Source organism: Abramis brama (genome assembly GCF_963993115.1).
Source record: "Abramis brama genome assembly, chromosome: 10".
In the NCBI taxonomy this organism is placed as follows: Eukaryota; Metazoa; Chordata; class Actinopteri; order Cypriniformes; family Leuciscidae; genus Abramis; species Abramis brama.
The window spans coordinates 12872929-12893259 of NC_139972.1; the positions used below are offsets into that span (position 1 = coordinate 12872929).

The 20331-nt window shown below is 39.6% G+C and overlaps 2 protein-coding genes across 2 annotated transcripts; one reads left to right on the forward strand and one right to left on the reverse strand.

Moving 5' to 3' along the window:
• Positions 1-1715: 1715 nt before the first annotated feature.
• Positions 1716-15416, forward strand: slc1a5 (solute carrier family 1 member 5). Its single transcript, XM_084127390.1, has 8 exons — positions 1716-3737; positions 9467-9509; positions 9609-9662; positions 9939-10105; positions 10231-10464; positions 11579-11773; positions 11864-11998; positions 13270-15416. Exons 1-8 carry the CDS (start codon positions 3187-3189, stop codon positions 13499-13501), a joined length of 1611 nt encoding a protein of 536 aa, XP_083983516.1. The 5' UTR covers positions 1716-3186; the 3' UTR covers positions 13502-15416.
• A 1454-nt stretch (positions 15417-16870) lies between these two features.
• Positions 16871-20331, reverse strand: fkrp (fukutin related protein). Its single transcript, XM_084127391.1, has 2 exons — positions 20230-20331; positions 16871-19817 (listed from the first exon to the last, which is right to left on the reverse strand). Exon 2 carries the CDS (start codon positions 19500-19502, stop codon positions 17892-17894), a length of 1611 nt encoding a protein of 536 aa, XP_083983517.1. The 5' UTR covers positions 19503-19817; positions 20230-20331; the 3' UTR covers positions 16871-17891.

Below are 20331 nucleotides of genomic sequence, written 5' to 3' on the forward strand. Positions count from 1 at the left end.
TCCATACAGCAAATCTTATCTTACTTAGATACAGTAAATCGCTTCCATATCATGATTCAGCTGTTTTAGTATCTCAGCACATGTCTGTTTCAGCTCTCTGGACTGCCTCCAAGAAACAAAGGCACATTTTGATGGATCTATAGCATGACCGGACAAGCACATTTGCTTAAATGTGTTGAAAAACATCTAAACTGAGCTTACAATTAACCATTATTCTGTAATAAGCTGCATTTCAATGCCGACGATTAAAAATAATAGATCAGATATCCAGTGATTCAGCTCAGTAAGGGTGACTCAGCATGTTACAGTGTGTGCCTTCAGCTACAAGAAAAGCCTATACACAGAGGAAGGTAAGATTTGCATGTACAATTCATTTAAGATGATCTATCCAAAACACACAGTATGTTAGTGCTACCAGTTCAGAGAAACTTTCTATTTTAAGCATGTGTCGTTTGGGAATCTTGAACTTATCGACCTGACGACTGCATTCAACACACGCTGTCTAGGGAAACATGTTGCCGCACATATTCTTATACAACCTCCTGTAACCCTCTTCTCATTGGTTTACGCCTGTTTTTCTTGCTATCTTGTACTTTTCTGAACAATGCAGTCTCTGTGTTAACGTTATACAGTGGCTGAGGAGAACGAAGAAGAGTGCCAGGTTTTTGAGATAAACGTACAATATCTGGTTTCTCCGCTGATGCCATTCAGGTGCTTTAATTTAGAGGCCTGGACTTTCTTTCCCATGACATGAAACCCTGCAGCATTGTATCGAGCCTTTCTTCCTTTTCCCTGTTGTAAAAGGTCATGTGACTCTCAGGTCGTTTTACCCTGTTTTCTTTGTTTTGCCAGCACTGCACCCACTGTAACAGCACTAGTACAGCCAACTGACATGCACCAACACATAATACTTTGTGTTTTCACCAATCACATTTTATATATTCATATCTATGTTTAGATATGAATATATAAATCAGCAAATCAGATGAAAATGACACTGCAGTTGTAAAATGACTCGGCAACATTCAAAGCAGTATAATAAAATGAGATGGCAGGGATATAAAAAAGCCTTCCACAGCTTTCAGAACTGCAGTGTCAGTGAAGGAGGACAGTATATGGAGCCAGGCAGGGCAGTGAAGTTTATTCAAGGGCATCAAGGTCGTGGCATATGTGACACGCACAGTGTAGAGACCCAGTGTGTGAGCGAAAGCTGTTTTGAGAAAGGAGGCCCCCTGCCTCGACCCATCCCCGCATCATGCTCTCTCGCCGTACGGATCCCAGGCACTCAAATCTCTCTCTCAATATCTATGGAATGTCGTGCTTCTGTGAAGTTCACACAGTCTAATACAGAGAAGATGAACCTTATATAAGCAGACCCTTAGGTTTCAAAAAGGGACCCCCAATGAGTGCACTAGCACTGTTTATAGAGTGTAGACTCTTCTTATTAACATACAAGCTCTTCCCATAAAGCACTGCACTGGAAAAAAAAACCTGTTTAAAGAAAATGAGGGGTTTTGTTTATTAAGGATAATCTGACTGGAATGACTCTGGCTCCATACGGAGACCTCAGTCTTCAGCATATTTGATTACTTGCTGTGTGAGGACATGAACAAAGACCAGGTTTCTGCTAAAAATGAGATGTTGTTTTTTCTGCTCTGCAAACATATTTCTTGGTAATGCAATGATGGTTGGGTCAGGTATTTTTTTTTAGGTCAGGGATAACTCAAAGGCTGCATTTGGAATGGGATACTATACTACTCCCAATAAATAAATAAAGCCGAAAGCAGAAATAGTAAAAGTAGTATTCTTGTTTTCAGCCAGTATCCATGTGGGGCAAGTTACTTGGTTAAATCATGTTTTTTTTTTACGATTCACATCATATAAATTCATAAATCGCCATGCACCTCGTTAAATTGTTGCGTTTTCCTGTGAGATCGTGTTGGAATCCCAAAGTGTGTCGACTATAATTCAATCGTCAAACAATCAGACAAAAATAGTATCATAAATTGCTTCTTTACCTCAAATCACACTAAAAACAGTATTTTTGTATGCTGGTCCAGTTGTTAAACTTTTTATGCTCTTCGGACGTTCATTTAAATGACAATGGATTTCAAAGTGCAACTTTTTGAAAATGATATCATTATCGTCTCCGTGTAAACTACAAAAACGTGAATTTGTGAAAACGGTGACATCAGGCTCATGCGTATTATGTGTTCAGTTTATAGGCGCATAGTGTTTCTTTACAAAGTGACATCGCCACCTACTGGCCAGGCAGCAGAATACAGCATTTTTAATCGTTTTCGCAGATAAGTGTGAACGGGATTTTGACAATGTTGTCGTCTGTAGTACTCAAAAAACGTGAAGGAAAAACGTTTCCGTTTTTAGTAGCCTACATATTTGTCCTTTAAATATACCCCGAGTGTTACTATTTTGACAAAATTTCAATTACCTCATTTGCTGTATGTTATGGATAAGACAGACAGAAATACCTCACAATGTTCAAATGAAACACCAACTAAACACAATAAATTGATGAGTTTGTTACATATAATAAACTTAAGCCACACTAAAAATGTCTTCTCAGAGAGAGAGAGAGAAAAAAAGCAATTAAATAATGTCAGAACTTTTATTAGAATTTTTTTTTCCCAAATACCTTTATCCAACTATATATCCAATTTTTCTTTGTACTCTTATATAATCTTTCCATTATATCTTCTGTTTTATAATTTTAAACCAATCAAACTGCTTTTTTAATTTTTGTATTGAAAAGTGCTTGTTTAAAAAAAATGTCACTTGGTTTGACATTGATATTTGTTTGATACTATAGTTATTTAATGGCATTCATACATTTTAAGACCACTTGTATAGCCTATTATATAAACTTTTATATGATATAGGCTATTCATCCACAAGACCTGCTGTATATCTAAATTTCAAAACCTGACTCTCAAAAGAGGATATTGGTATTTTGTCAAGCTAATTTGAATGCACGCCCCGCCCTGCTATGACGTCTTGGAACCTAGATAACTCCTCCACTCCACCGCGGAACGCGCGTCTTTACGCTTATTCATTTCCACGCTGCCAGCACAGCACACGAGGAGAGAGCAGAGACTATCAGCTCACACCAAAGACTCCTAGCGCTTTAACATTCACTCTTCGGACACCAGTAGACCTTCAGACAGCACAATGACAGAAGAAAAGATCTCCATAGACGTTGTAAAGACGTCCAACGGTGAAGCGCACACAGGCGACCCGACCGGCGTCGCCAATGGCTTGAGTGACCGCAAGAAGAGCGCGCTGGAGACCACCGGGCAGAAGCTGAAACGGATCGCCATGGCCAATCTGCTGGTCATCCTGACGGTGTCAGCGGTCATCATCGGCGTGTTCATCGGGCTCGGCGTGCGCAGCGCCGGGTTGAGCCGCACTCAGATCATTTACTTCGGCTTCCCCGGTGAGCTGCTCATCCGCCTGCTCAAAATGATCATTATTCCTCTGGTGGTCTGTAGTCTGGTGTCCGGGGCTGCCAGCATTGACCCCAAAGCCCTGGGCAAGTTGGGCGGCTGGGCGATGCTCTTCTTTCTGGTGACCACTCTGATCGCGTCTACTATCGGCGTTATTATGGCGTTCATTATAAAGCCTGGTGCCAATGACGGGAAAAAACTGTCCCTCAACACACTGGATGACAGCGGTGTTCCCGAATCCAAAGAAGTCATCGATTCGTTTTTAGATTTGATAAGGTGAGTCAACAACGTCACGGCACGCTTTGTAAATTGTTCCGCAAATTTACGCCAATGAACACGTGTTCACACATTTCGCGTGTTTCATTCGGAAGTAAACCCACAGTGTTTCCAACTCTTTCATTGTTGTTAAATTTTCTTTAAACTAATGAATTATGACGTATAGGCAGCCTAAGACATGGTTATTGTGTGGAGTTAGTAGTATCGTGCCAGTTTCGTGAATGAATAGTTCTTTTGAGTCGGATCTTTTAAATGTTTGAATGGTCCTTTTTCATGTTTGAACGGTCTGAGCATTTCGTTCACGAGTCGGACTGAATTGAATAGCAGAAATTAACACAATCGTAATGTACAGGCATTTTATCAACATGCATATAAAACAAAAGTTGGCATTAAAAGTATTTTTTCATTCAAGTGCAAACACAATTTGAGCTGGGGTAGAAAATAAACACCGCTATTAAAATAATGCTCAACCCTAAAAAGCAACAGCATATGGCTACATGTGCCTTATTGCAATTTTAGAGGATTTAGGCTATGCCAGCGACCACATGACGTAAGAAGAGCTGAATGTTACCTTTATAAGCCAAGCGTTCGAAAGAACCGATTCGTGGAAATGATTCCTAATCCGATTCATCTGCCAGCGAAGCTTTGGCAAACAGGAAGAGGAAAGAACACATTCAGTAAATATGCCAAGAACAAGAAAGGGTTGAAACATTTGTGACATTATGTAACTAGAGTAAAACAATTGTACAACATCTGTTAAAAAAAAGCTACTGTTACTGCCAACATAAAGTGAATCGGAGCAGTCACCGACTGGCGACATGTATGGGGAAAAAAGTAATAACTGCTCAGGAGCCGCCTATATGTTATGTTTTTAAAATTAACTTTTTTTTTTTATTATTATTATTAACGGCACTTTTTTTCATCGACTATCGTAAATTCATTCAGCGACGTTGTTTTTACTATAGATAGCGTGGGTTGCGTGACGTTGATCGGCATGTGCTGTAAATGGACACCAGAGTTGCATCAGCTTTGCGCGCGTCGCGTGTTGACGCATTAATCCGCTCTGAAGAGGATGCAGGTTGATGGTCAGAGTTTATAAATGTGCCATTTACTTGGTGTGGTTTCCGCAACTCATGATAGAATAAATGCACAAAATATCTTTTTTTTTTTCTAAAGCGGTGCATGGACCTTTAGGCACTTAGTTAAAGGCTACCCCTTACCACTTAAAATTAATAGACATTCTAAAGAAAATATATATTTATTCTTTGAACAGAGGCAAACATCTCTTGCATTCCACAAGCCTAAAACCAACTATGGGTGGGTTTTTTGGGTTGGCCCTGTTGTCTTGTAAACAGGTCAAATTTCATCATGTGTTTTACAGAGTGATGCGAAGAGGACACTCTGTTCTCATTTACCTTCAAAAACAATTTTTTTTTCATAAACCGTTTATGAATCTTCTAAAAAAATCACCAGACAAGCATGTTCATTAGAATATTTACAAAATGTAAATATTTACACTGACACAAATTAGGGTGACTTGACCCAAGAGAAACAGGGTTTTCCTGTTTTGGTGGACTGTCCTTGGAAATGTCAGTCGGCCCACAAAGTGAGATGTGAAATGTTGTACTGTATACCTTTTGCTTTTTATTTTTTTTATAAATATCACAGTCATTTCAACTCAATACCTAATCTTTTCTAGGTCCCCATTCAGGTCCCATGTTTTATTAATAGATGAAAACCATTTAAATGAGGTATAGAATATTGTTTTAAACATCCGGTCACCTTAACAGGGATGCAGTGGCTCTTTCTCTGCATCTCAGTGCCATTGATTCCGGTTTCAAGACTGGGAAAGGAATAATGGTTGATCATTTGAGGCCGGGTTTCGATTGCTAACAGTCGTTCATTCATTCCCACATGACCAAAGGAGCTAAAAAGCCAAAGCCTGTTTTATAACAGCATTGAGGCTGCTTTAGGTTAATGCAGTTTAATAACTTCTAAATCTAACAGAAGTTAGTTTTTTTTTTTTTTTTCTTCCCTCTACAATTCTGTGGGGGGTTTTATTTTATTTTTTCAAACATAACAGACAACTATTTTAGTTGTCATGTGCTTCCTCATGCATTTTCTTGTTCCATATTTTGACCAATTCCTCAGAATACAGAAGTTATTGAAAAGAAAAAGGTTTCAGTCTACATGTGTTGGGATTCCTAATTTACAACATGTGTTGCTCCTTTGTCTCCAGGGAAAGTCAATGAGGTGGTGTATGCTTGCCACATGAGGGCCACACACACGTGCAAACACATGCAAACTTGGACAACATAAGTAGGGTTAAATTAGGCAGCTGATGTAGCTCATGTCATCCATCAAAGGGTCTTCTCTCTTGGAGTTTCACTGTGAATAAATCCTGCCATACAATCACAAGGACCACCGTGGACCCGATTTCACACTCTTACACGCAGTCAGACGGCCTTTCTATTGAAAGTCTACAAACAGGACGTTTTTGTAAGTTGTTTCAGCTGTTATCTGTAGTTGTGTTGCCATATCAGGTTGGCTAAGGCAAGACCCTGACAACAACAACACGTGGAACAAGACCTCATTGCACCGTATTACGCAAAGGATATAGTTTATCTTAAAGGTCAAGTCAAGTCGGTCAAGTCACCTTCATTTATATAGCGCTTTTAACAATATGAATTGTTTCGAAGCAGCTTTACAGTAATAATATAAATTACAGTAACATATATTGTTTTGGCTTTACAGCAGCTCTAGAATAAAGTTAATTTCCAGCTAAAGTTAGTTTTAATTGATTGATTCACTAACGTTGCGAAGATCATTAGCTATTAACTTAGGGGCTGCTAACACGACACCGTTCTAACAGAAAACCCTCGACGCGCTCCGGCCGCCCATCCGCACAAAACAGTGCCTGGTGGCTCGAGAACGCACTCCCGGAAATAGGTGCAAACGATTATCAGTTATCTCTGCGCAAACCTATGCAACCAAAGTGAGTCAACCAAACCCAAAGTGAGTCTTGTTGTTGCAAACCTGTGACCTTCTTTCTTTGTGGAACACAAAAGAAGTTTTGAAAAATGTCCACGCTGCTCTTTTCCAGCAAATGAGCGGTTAAGTGCGAAAAAGGGCCAAAAACCACCATAATAGTGATCTAGACCAGGGTTCGCCAATCTCGGTCCTGGAGGGCCGCTGTCCTGCAGAGTTTAGCTCCAACCCCAATTAAACACACCTGAACCAGCTAATCAAGGTCTCACTAGGCATACTAGAAACTTTCAAACAGGTGTGTTGGAGCTGGTTGGAGCTAAACTCTGCAGGGACAGCGGCCCTCCAGGACCGAGATTGGTGAACCCTGATCTAGACAACTCATGTGCTAGGCTACATCTTTTCAAGCCAAATTGTTTGGTTTATGTGCCAAACAGACTGAAATTGAAGTAATTTCACTGGAAATCTACATTCAACATCAACATTCACTTTCAAGGTATGGGAAAAAGCAGCTTGAACATTCGGTTCTACTGAAGAAAGCAAGTCAAATGCGTCATGGAATGTTATGATGGTCAGTAAATTATTAATTTCTGGGTGGCTTGTTCCTTTAATCCATTCGTGTGTGTTTTACGTACAGTGCATGTGAAATCAACCCCCCCACAACCTGGCCTTTTTTGTGTAAACTGAGTTTTTTTTTTTTTAGACGGGGCGAAGTCAGAGTGTAGTTATATTTATCTGTTAATAGTTAGTTTTAATATGTAAGCAAACACTGGACTTGATAAGTCTTTGCTAAATGTTTTGTCAAGGTGTGTGGAGTGCCACGTTTCAACAAGGTCCTGTTTGACATGTCTCCCTTTTTACACGCCTCCGTAGAAACTTCCTTCACGCCTTAGTCATTAAATTGTTGACATTTTTGTCATTGCATGGTATTAGTAGTAGTTGTAAATGATGCCTAAAAAGCTTTGGAAACCTGTGACGACATTTGAGTGCGTCAATCAAATGGTGTAAACTGGTGTCACCAGTGTTGCTATGCAGGTTCCTCCTGGTGTTTTGGGTTTCTCTAAAGAGTTTTGCATTTATCTTAAGTTCTAACTTTATTTTAAAATGTTCAGACAAGTGAAATTTGAGGTGGGAACGACCCCTGGCATAGATGTATGGCAGCGACCTTCTGTCTGGGATACAGCCTGTTGCACAGCACAGCAATTTTGAAGTTGTTTTTCTCTCGGTTTTCCAGTCTCATCTTGCTTCAGCTGTACTATTTTAGATAACGCTCGTCTCCTCGCACCTTCCAGGCTTCTTTAGGTGTTAGTGGGAATGATTGCGATTTATTAAGGTCCTTAAGGGCAACAGATTCCAGACGTGTTCAGAATAAAGTCAATAACGGCGCTTTTTACTTGCCTTTTTTGGAAATGTAACTGGAGCATAGCTGGGTTTTTTCTTTTTTTTTCGCTTGGACAAAAAGTGGCATGTTAACATCATACCAGGCATTATTGTTCCATCCGATTGAAGACTTCCTTTTTTTTAACGCACACAGACCATATTAAGGTCAGGGATGCCGGAATATTCCTGAATGTAGCCTATGTGTTTGTCATTAATCCCCATCTCCAGGCAGGTCCTAGTGCTCATCTAGTTCTTCTAGAGGGAAAGGGGTTATAGGGGTAGAAGGTAATGTGGAATTGGGATTAGTGGAGGGATATAATCGGACTAAATTCTCCAAGTTATTTCCACATCAGCCTGCTCACAGATTGGCTGGTCAGGACTGTGAGGATTTTTATTGCGGGTGGCCTGAAACTGTGGCTAGAATTGGATCTTTGTTCTCTCACTACCTTATTCTGAATGGTGTTTGCTAATACCCAAAGTATGCTTCAGTTTTGATGTGAACGCTTGGCTTATACATGCAGACGAATGCACAGCCTTTCAAAATATATTCCATTTGATTAGTACTGTTGTCAAAAAAATATATATTTTGATATGTATCTACTGAAATATCTGAAACTGTTAATCAAATACTCCTTTTCTGCAGTATCGATACACCGATACCAGCTGCGCATTCTCACTCTTTTCTCTTCGACGGCAAATTGACTCACACCCGCATCCTCTCACTCACGCGTCTCATTCACTCTGGTTGAATATTGTGCATAACTTTACTCATTCCCGCAGGTTTCGCACCAAAAGCATGCACCACTGACCTATATAAGCGGTGCTCTGTGTGCACATAAAGCCACCTCTCAAACAGCCCGCGAGTACCAGATTGACTACTTTTTTGGTGGCTTATTGCACTTAAACGGTCTAATACACACACATTGTCAAATTGCCAGTCTTGAGTATTCAGGTAAATGCAGTCCGTTTTGGAACATAAATAGTTTGAGAAAAAGCATGTTATGTATTTGATAACTTGTGCAAACGCATGCATTCAACGCAAACACACTTGAAAGTTCGTTTAAATCCACGTACTCAAATCCTCATTAGTGCAAATAACTTCAAGGCACATGTGTGTACAGAGTTGGGCTGTGCGCATACAGTACGCGTGTACTATGCTGATGACAACATTTGTCACGTGTCCTGTAAACCTAGTAAACGTTTAAAAACTGAAGTTTACTCTGCGTTTTAGTCAATGCAAGATATGAAAATGTCAACTTCTGACATTAACTATTTAGGCTTTGTTTGATTTAATTGGCTGATTCATTGATTTCTGATTTTAAAGTATGTCAGTTATATAATTTCTACCTTTCTTCTCCTTTCAGAAATATCTTCCCATCTAACCTGGTATCAGCTGCCTTTCAGTCGGTAGGTTTAACAAGATTTGGTTTAACATGAAAAGAAGCAGATGTGTTTTATGTGACGTGTGATTATTATTAGATGATTCTGAACGTTTCTTCTTCACAGTATGCCACGAGTTACAAGATTGTGAAGAATGATACCAATTTCACCGTGGAAAAGGTACCTTAGGATTGTCTTGAAACTCCACTTATACATTTCTATATTTATAAAAATATATCTAATGTAAAAATATTTGTTTAAAAAAAAAAATATTCTATAAATGCATAGATTTTTTTTAAATAAATAAAATATCAATATAATAATAAATAATCATATTTATTCTAGATGGAAACAAAATCTAGATATTCTAGATATGTATTAAAACATTTAAATATTAGTGGTTGAAAGAAAAAAAATTTTTTTTTTTAATTCAGCCATTTGTGTGTTTTTGTTTAGGTTCCAGCTGGCAAAGATGTGGATGGCATGAACATCCTGGGTCTCATTGTGTTTGCCATGGTATTTGGGGTGGCCTTGAGGAAACTTGGAGAGGAAGGAGAGATCCTTATTAAGTTCTTCAACTCTTTTAATGAGGCCACCATGGTGTTGGTCTCCTGGATCATGTGGTGAGGGCACATCATGTACTTATTTTGTTTAGTGATGCTTGTTCCCAATTTGTGGATTGCGGTGTCCTATCCATTCATCTCTTTGCTTCTGTCAAACCATATCTTCAATGTCTTCCTGTCTGAAGGTATGCACCCCTGGGTATCATGTTCCTGGTTGCCGCTAAGATTGTGGAAATGGAGGATGTTGGCATGCTGTTCGCCAGCCTCGGGAAGTACATTGCCTGCTGCGTTGTTGGCCATGCCATCCACGGTCTCCTCGTCCTCCCGCTCATTTACTTTGTGATTACACGGAAGAACCCCTACACTTTCTTGTTGGGATTGGTCACCGCTTTGGCTACTGCCTTTGGAACCTCCTCTAGGTAAATGGACAGCAGCTACTTACGATCTTCAAAAAAAAGGACCTTATTGGCAGTAGTTATAGGAACTCATTTGTAGGAACTAGTCATCAGGGCGGTCCCCCAAGAACTAAATGTTCCCTTAGGATAATTTCCTGGCAGCTTCCCTTTTAGTAAATTAATTTTCATTTTTTGGGTAAACTATCCATTTAAAGGTCAATAGGTCTGTAAAGTGTATGTTTTTGGTTTGCCCAATTTTTAATATCATGAGACAACAGCTTTTATCAGGACAAACTTTGAAATGCATTTAAAGAATTGTATATACAAAAGCTGTCTTTTATCTAAATTGAATTTTATAAAGTGGTTATTTATTGAATGTTGAATCTATATAGGCTATGTAAAAGCCTGTGAAGCTGATATGGCAAGAAGTAAGGAATAATTGACCCGGGACAGTTAAATTATTAGAAAAATAATGCACACCCAAGGTGGTAATGCGGCCAAGAGTTACACCTTGGGTGTGTATTATTTTTCTAATAATTCAACAGCCTCGAGTCAATTATTCCTCTTATACTACTTTTACCACACCTCAAAACATTGAGATGATGTATTTCAAGACATATGTCAGGTTTTTGTCCTTAAAACACCTATCTGTAGGACTAATTTCTTACGCATCTCGCCCTAAGCCTCTGTTACTAATTCCAAAACATAATTTTAGGTTCTAGTAATGGAGGCTTCAGCAATCTTATGCAGTTATAGAGAGAGAGAGTATGTGCTGTCAATATAAGACCTGCCTGGAACTACTTGGCTGTGCGTTTCCTTGAAAATAATTGCACACCTTTGAACAATTAGTCAACCAATCAGATTCCAGCATTCAACAGCCCTGTAGTATTTAAATTCAACATGTATGGCGTCGCTACTAAAGCGTCCTTTTGGAACCTCCATTTAAAATTTTTATTTTAGGTCTGTATAAAAAAAACCCCTCAGCTGTCTCCTCTGATCAGATTCCTACCCTATTAGATTTTATGTTTTATTACACCACATTTAATTTTGATTACTCGCCTTGTTTTGATTTGATTTATTAAATGAGTATTGCATATGCATAATTAAGCAGAAAATAACCATCAGCTTTTCTGATCAGCTCTGCCACGTTGCCCCTAATGATGAAATGTGTGGAGGAGAACAACGGTGTGTCTAAGCATATCAGCCGCTTCATCCTGCCCATCGGAGCAACCGTCAACATGGACGGAGCCGCGTGCTTCCAGTGTGTAGCTGCGGTGTTCATCGCTCAGCTTAACGGAATCCCGCTAAACTTCGTCCAGGTCATCACCATCCTGTGAGTTCATTGGATGTCTTTTAGTCACCTCCGTACTCTGATTGATTGGCAGATGTTGACGTTGTAGACTAACTGTTATTTCCTTTATAGCGTGACTGCGACGGCGTCTAGTGTGGGAGCCGCTGGGATCCCTGCTGGAGGGGTGCTGACGCTAGCCATTATTTTAGAATCAGTGGGGCTGCCCACCAACGATCTGTCACTCATCTTGGCTGTGGACTGGCTTGTGTGAGTATCGGGTTAAGATGTTTTTGTGGGGTAAAGATAAGGGTGCTCCGATCAGGATTTTTGGGGCCGGTTACCGATCAGTGGAAGCTGTGTTGGCCGATACGATCACCAAAATAAATAGTACTATTCTTAACAATAATGCATTTTAAGTATAAAAAAACTGAGATGAGAAAGTATCGTTAATTGACAACTCTTTATATATTGCAAAGCAACATATTCCATTCCCTCTCTTAGAGGTGATTAGGAACAGTTTAGAGCTTAACACATATAGCATTACTGTGAAATAAATAATAAAAATGAAAAATAGACTTGTCTTTATCGACAAAGTAATCAAATGTAAAACAACACTGCATCGTCTTCACTGTATGAAATAGATTAATTCTACTAAATCTACTAAAGTGATGAGTGATTTTTCTGTCTTTTGTTGTTTGATTAACATTAATGACAGACGGCAGCTGGAATATTAGGCTGCTGTCACTTTAAGACTGAATGCACGGATCCAATATACTGTTACACGCAACTTGTTTCCCAACTGTTTGTTAATTTAAGACATAACCAACCCTGTTAAAGCGAATACTCACCAAGCTGGGCATTTTGAAACATTTCTGTGTGTATTTAACCCTGCAGGAGCCAACCTGAAGCTCAAAGTTCACTTTGCTCGTCCGTGTTCTACTCCGTGCTCTCACAGAAAGCCGCTTGAGGAACAGTATCACTTTCGCGACTTTGTGCAGTTTTAGTAACTCTTTATTATCGTGCATCTCCTGCAGTTAAGCAACGGTAGACTGTATTTTACGACAATTGCTGATCTAGCTGATTTGGACGTTAAGTTTGGGCATTTAGGGAGAAAAGAAAGCGCACCGCTGTGAAGGAAAGAAATGCACTTTATTCTTGCTGTCATTACTGTAGGGTTGCTATTGTTGCAATGACTCTGCTCTTTGCAAAGACTCTGCAAATTTATTGTCCTTTCCAGACATCTGGTAGAACTGTCAGACCGGTGAATGAAGTGAAACGATTATTAATCATTTTAGCTGTGCATAGAAAAATTGTCTTGTAAGTTTTGCGTCATCTGATCAGCCTTTATAGAGACCACAGATCAAAATGTATAAAGCTATTATCGGCTGATAACGATCGGCGCCCGATCATTAAGAGCACCTTTAGTTAAAGAGAAAGTTGGTGTGGGAAAACTGAATGGATTGCCCAAAAATTGTTTGCATTAAAAGGCATTATAGTATTGCATCCTCATTCTACTTTTTTTTTTCTCCTTCATTTAGCGATCGTACTTGCACCGTCATCAATGTGGAAGGTGACGCCTATGGAGCAGGTCTTCTGCAGTTTTTCGTGGATCGCACCAGTAAAAAGGAGGGGGCGGAGCTAAGTATGGTGCGAGTGGAGGAAGACCCCGCCTCCAAGCCAGAAAGCTCTCCACTCATCGAGAAACAGGGAAACTTTGAACTGGAAGAGGTCGCTGGACCTAAACCCTGTGACCAGGAGTCCGTCATGTAGATTTGCACAGTATTTCAAGAAACTTTCCTTCCCTACCTGACTGATCTTACTAAATCAGTCTCTGCATCTACTCAGTGACCATTGGAGAGATGCCGGTTTAATTTAAGAAAGGACAAAGACTACATGCGTTTGGCCCTCCTCTAAGCCCAGCTGTTCATGAAAAGAATCTGCCAAAACTTATGCACATTTAGATGGAAAAATGCTTGAACAATTATTTATTAGATGCTGGTCAGACAAAAAATTTTTTTTTTTTTTTTTTTTTTTATGTTTTCTTTACTCCTTTTGTATATACAAAAAGTCAGTCCGGCCTTTTAAAATAATATTTTTATTATTTTTATTATTATTATTATTATACATGCCCTGATAGTTCTGATTATATGCTTCTAATTTAAAACTCGGATTTCTCTCAACACCTTTTTCATGCAAAATATCTCTTAAAAAGCCAAAGTACCTTCTTATCAACACACCAAATAATACGTTTTAGGTGGCATGCTGTTCCATTATGCCGCTTTGAAATACCTCGTACGTGCTGATTCCCTTTAAAACACCTCAGGCTCCTCAGATGTTGGCCCATCTAACAGGTGCCAACACCTTCACTGAACTCTTGCTGTTAGAGGAGCCAAAAGAAAGGTGTAGGAAGTCTGACAGTTAAGAGCTGACATCTTTATCTTTATGCAGACACCATTACGTTTTGCTGCTTCCTCTTTGGGGTCAAGTTGATCAGGCAGGAACACTAGCAAGTTTTGTCTTTTGTCTTAAATCTCCAAGGCTGTTCACACAAGGCTGTGGAAACCTGTTGGTGAGAGAGTGCTGGTTGATAAGCAACTATCTGTGGTCAAGAGGTGTAAAGGTTCCGTTTCGATCCGTTTCAGAAGAAAGCCATGGGTTAGAACATGAATCCAGACTGGATTTTTTTTTTTTCTAAGTTTTTCTTAGAATCTTTTTTTTTTTTTTTTTTTTTTTTTTTTGCTTAAAGAATTTGTGAATGAAAAAAAAAAAAACTGTTTGCATATCCTTTTTTGTAAAAAAAAAAAAAACAACCCAAAAAAAAACAACAAAAATGGAAATGAAGTATACAATTTTGTTTGCTTTTTAAAAGCATACCTTTGAGATCTGTTTGTTTGTTTTTTCTTCTTTTTTTCTATGCATGTTATTGGAGAAGAGCACAAATATGAAATGCCTACCATTTTCTAAAGGTAGGGAATTATGTGGAGGAAGAATCCGGCAGAAAACTCTTGTTAATACAATTTACTGGTGATTGTTTAACTGTAACTAATAGTTTAAATGATTTGCTTTATTCTAAATTTCCTTTTTTATGGAAATGTTTTATAAATGTACAACCTAAACACACCAGCTGAAGGAAAGTACCGGGTGCGAGACCTTCGCCGGTGTACTGTATGTTGACCAAATGTTTGTCACAATGGTGAAAAGAAAGTCGACACAGCACATTTCTGTAGAAATCACTTCACTTTGACTCCCATTTGATCTGTGTGCGGATAAATCCGACCAAAGATGAACATTTATTTTATTTTTATTTACTTGCCATCATTTTAATAGGGTGTTTGGTGCTTGTAGTCTGCACTATTATCTCTGTCTTATTTCTTTTCCGTTAGTGCTCAAGATTTATTTCAAATCATGGATGTATTTCAATTCACACATGAGTTCTGTGTGACTGACTTCACTCCAATAAAAGCCTGTAGTATGTGCAGTACTGTAAAGGCTTCTCATTCCAGGTGGCTGTAGTGTAGCTGCCCTGTTGATGCTGATATGTGTGGGTTTAACAGGTGGTTGTAACATAAATGGTTGCGTGATGATGTCATCAGCTTTTCTGATGCTGTTAAGAAGAGTATTGTTAAGAGAACCAGTGAATGTACTCCACGCTCACTGCAGAATAAAGACTTTTTTTTTTAAATAATTCAATGTTGTCTTTCTTATGAGTTCCCAGCCAACATTACATGGTGGGGCCAATGTAGGCATGGTAAGGGTTTGAGATATGGACCCCAATGTGTTTGAGGGCTAATTCAGATAGGGCCAACATGGAAATCATGGACAAACCCTGTGTACAGGCTATATGTGATATGTCTTATGGGTACATCATCTGAAAGCTGAATAAATAAGTTTTCGATAGAACAATATTTGGGATAAGAGGACAATATTTGGCCGAGATACAACTGTTTGAAAATCTGGAATCTGAGGGTGCAAAAAAATAGAAATATTGAGAAATCCATCTTTAAAGTTGTCCATTTCTGTTGGCGATTTTGTTGCATCCACCCACAAAAATACATTTTTGATATATTTAAGGTAGGAAATTTACAAAATATCTTCATGGAACATGATCTTTAATATCCTAATGACTTTTGGCGTAAAAGAAAAAATTGATCATGTTGACCCATACAATGTATTGTTGGCTATTGCCACAAATATACCCGTGCGACTTGTGACTGGTTTTGTGGTCCATGGTCACATATAATAAAGCTACTCTGACTGGCTCCGAAACCCATGTAGGGCCCATACTGGGGCTGATTCAGATAGGGCTGACATGAAGCCCATGGACAAACCCATTTAACGGCCCATACTGTGGCTAATTCAAACAGGGTCAAGATGGAACACAATAGATAAACCCCTTTGGAGCCCATACTGGGGCTAATTTAGACAGGACCGACATGGAACACATAGATAAACCAATTCGGGGCCCATACTGGGGCTAATGCAGACAGGGCCAAGATTAAAAACATAGATAAACCCATTTGGGGCTCAAATACCCACCATGAAATGTTTAATCACTAAAATTAGGTATATTGGGTGCCAGATGATTTTGCAACTAACTAAAGGATAACCACTTTTGTTTGGTTTGTTTGGTTATCATATCTCTTATTGTCTATATTATGTTAATTATACAGCTCTCTGGAACACTAGCTGCTGATTTCCTATTTATTGGTGCTTCATATCACTCCACAGTCTTTCTTCTCACATAATTTCAACTCACATTGAAATTTAATGACTCAAAATCATGTCAGTGCATTTATTTATTTGTCAAGAAGCCCTTTAAAAGATAATGTATAGTTAGCCGATTATTATTGCAAAATTAACGCCTTTAGGGAATACAAGACTCCTTAGCTTCTGACAATATTTTAGGTTGATTTAGAATGAATGGATTATCATTTTAAACACTATCCTGCTGTAAACAAACGTAACCGGTTTAGGAAGGCTTTAAAGATTTTTCCCCAAATTAATATTGTAAGAAGCAAGTTCAGCATGTTTGAAGACTTCATGGCCTACTGCGCCACCTTGTGGTTTATTTTTTGCAGTAACTTTATTTCCGTTTGTCCTGCAACATCAGACACTGAACACAAAATTAAAAACTCAAAAGTAATTCCATGTGATTTATTTCCAGACATTTGAAATGCATTTACATGTTAAGACACAGCAAGTGGTAAAGTTATGTTATTGTTCGTTTGTCATTACTTAATCATTTAAATATTTTACGGTCATTATGTACGTAATGTATTATATAGAACATTAAGAAGCACATTTGTGAAACACTGTGCCAAAACCAAACGAAGCCATCAAAAAACGAAAGAATAGAAAACGGTTCAAAACATGTTCAATTCAAGAAAAAATGCAGGTAAAACAGTCTGACAGTCAAAACAAAAATGTAAACATCAAAAATGTGATTTTTTTACATTTTTTTATCATGCAACATATTATGTAAATGGAAAATGAAACAAAACAATTCATACGGCATGAAAAACAAGACCAATATCAGACTAAATTATCTGGTACAATTATCATTAATAAAGTGAATAGGTGCATGAAACAGTAGCTGCTTTTCAGATTTACTATTCAGCATCAGCTTACACGTCTCCGTATGTCAATGAAAACATCCTACACTCTACAAAGTTCATAGTGGTATAATAATGATCATAAATCAGAAAAGCAGTGGAGTTATTTCAAGGTTTAAATGAGCTGCCTGGGTTATTAAATGGTTCACTCGTGGACCAACAAACATTAATCAGTTTTTCATGATGCAGGCTTTTTAAAACGTGTGTTTCTCTCGCAATCAGTTTTTTTTTATTAAAAAACTAACTTTTGTTATGTTTAATTACTATAGAAATTGATATATTAATATCATGTATTATAAAAAAAGGGACTAAAACTTTTAGAACTTTTATTACCATCGTTACATACAATATATTTAGACTATTTAGAGATTCATGACTCACCAGATCACAACACACACACATATAATAAATAAAATTGGCAAGACACACTAACATTCAAGTGTTCAGACACAGACCGAGACATTTAGTCTGGTAGTAATACTCTAAAAAGATTTTCAAATGTCAGAAATGCAGTATTGCGCAATTGTGTCGCATCAAGTTACTGCTTGCTATGATCCTAACGTGCGACTCCTGTCCAGCCTTTTCTTTGCAGGGTTCGGGTACTGGGGGTTCTCAATAACCCCTTCCCCAAACTTGAGTTCCAAGAAGGCACGGTGGTTGTTTGGACCATAAGCGGTGATGCCAGCAAATGGCATTGGCACCAGGGGTTGCAGGAAATGTTCTGGGAACTCCACGTCTTGTTTGTGCTCAGTCCAAGTGTCCCGGGTCATAACTCCATTACGGGGGTAGAAGGGCCACAAGTCTACATGCAAATGGTTTGCTTCACTATACTGCACGCGGTAGAAGTCACCCTCGACCGCTCGCTCCCACACATAGCCGTTAGCATCCACAAGTGAGCCGGAGTCCAGGTTCTTTAGGTAGTCGCAATTCGGAACGTCCTCCATGTAGATGCCCAAGTCCACGTCATAGTCCCATGGGATTATGTCCTTGTGTCGGGCAGCTCCCAACAAAGAACCACCTTCCAGCCAGTAACGCACACCGGAGCTTTCCAAGATGTTGACAACATATTTAGTAGTCTCTCGGAGGGCACGCAAGCAGCAGGGTGGAGTCCAGCGCTCGACATAAAGGTATTCCGGTGTGTCGTCACGCACTGTGCCGAAACATCGCGGCGTCTCTTTACTGCAGCCAAACCACTGATCTCGTCCATCAGGCAAGATCACGCGCTTCAGGCCAAAGCTGCGCAAGAGGTGATTGGTTGCATCTTTCAGGCGACTATCCGCCTTCCACTGGTTGTGCGCAGAGGTAAACAGTGGCCGATGACTGGCGGAGAACGAAGGTCCCTCCAGGAGCTTGACCTTCCATCCCCGCAGAGATGTTTGGACAAACAAGGAAGACATCAGGGGGCGACCTAAAGGAACTGAGAGATTGAAGAGGTCCTCGGTACGGATAAGAACCACGGCGTCTCCCTGCAGCGCTGTGCAGACGCTACCGCTGCTCCCTGAGGCCGCAGGGTTGTAGGTGGCGGTCCATTCCCGCAGATTCACCCGAAGGTGCAGGCATTGCACTGCCGAGCGGGTCAGCACCGGCGCAGCAACCAATCGGACCGGCCCGCCACCTTCCCCTTCCAGCTCCCGAATGAGACGCTCAATTTGTCGGCCGTGGTCCAGCTCCACACCATCTGGAACTAATAAAGCAAATTCCGTCTGCACGTTGAATTCGGGACGGTGAGTTTGTGGAGGCTGGTCAGGGCTCGGCAACAACACCAAGAGCCGGGCTCCCTCGGGAAGAGCCAAAGGAGGGTACGGTGGACTTTCGGCTACAGCGAGGAAGGGCAACTCTGGTCTCTGGCGCAGAAAAGAGCGAGCAACATCACCAACATAGTTCTCAAAGTCTTCAAATTCACGAACAAGGATCGTGACGCGAGGGCCACGCATGTTGCTCTCAAGGCCTCCCAATTTGACGCCTCCAACTATACTTCCACCAACCAGATTACCCATAGCTCCCAGTCCTGGCACAGGAAAAGAGGCTTTCTTTAAGCCCTTACCTTGTTCCCGACGTTTCTCCATCATCTGCTGCTGGGCCCGTGAGACATAATATAGGATGAGCAAGTTCAAAATTATTGCTCCAGTTAACAGAGCCTGGCAAAAACTGATACGCATTATGGCTCTTATTGTTATATGCTTTTATAATACATACAGTAAGTGAAATCTCAGGTAGAGAGAGGACTGACAATCTTGACCAACATAACTCATCCAAATTCCTGAAATCTTGAACATTAACATTCTGGTTTGGTCAAAAAGCAAGCAAAGTGGAAAGTGTTTGAGGTAAATATTTGATGAAGCATCTTCAGTGACCAGATCAGTTTCGGCTGATTCCTTTGTGTCAGCTGATCCCATCCAGGAAAAAAAGACTGATGGACAGATTCAATATTCGATTCCATTGCCTTTAGTTCTCCACAGTTCATTAAATATATGCTATAAGAGGAGACAAAAAAGAGAACATTTTAATAAACAATTTCACTTTGAGCATTTCAAAGACAAAGTACAAAGTTATTGTTTAAGACATCCAGATCAAGTTTGTATAATAAAAAGCCTATTAGCCATCATTACAAAGTCTAACCAACAAAGATGACCTAGAAATATATAGAGATGTTCAAATCTGCTGTCCCAATTAGAGATGCGCTCTAGATAACCTACATTCATGTATTTGAGAAACTGTTATTTGATCACTTGAGACAGGTCCATACAAATATAGAACTTGCATGCTAAATTAAACCTAAACAAGCCTACAATCATCGATTCATGTAGATCTATGCAGCCGCTGATCTTAAAAGCATACACATATTCCCGTTGGCATGCAAAACTATTCACGATTGTGAGAACTAACATTTTACGGTTTGATTCAACATTTTCCTCATCAGCAGATTGTCTGCACGGTTTTCTTGCTATTCTTCCCCATGCTGATTCGGAAATGAGCAAAGGAAGTCTG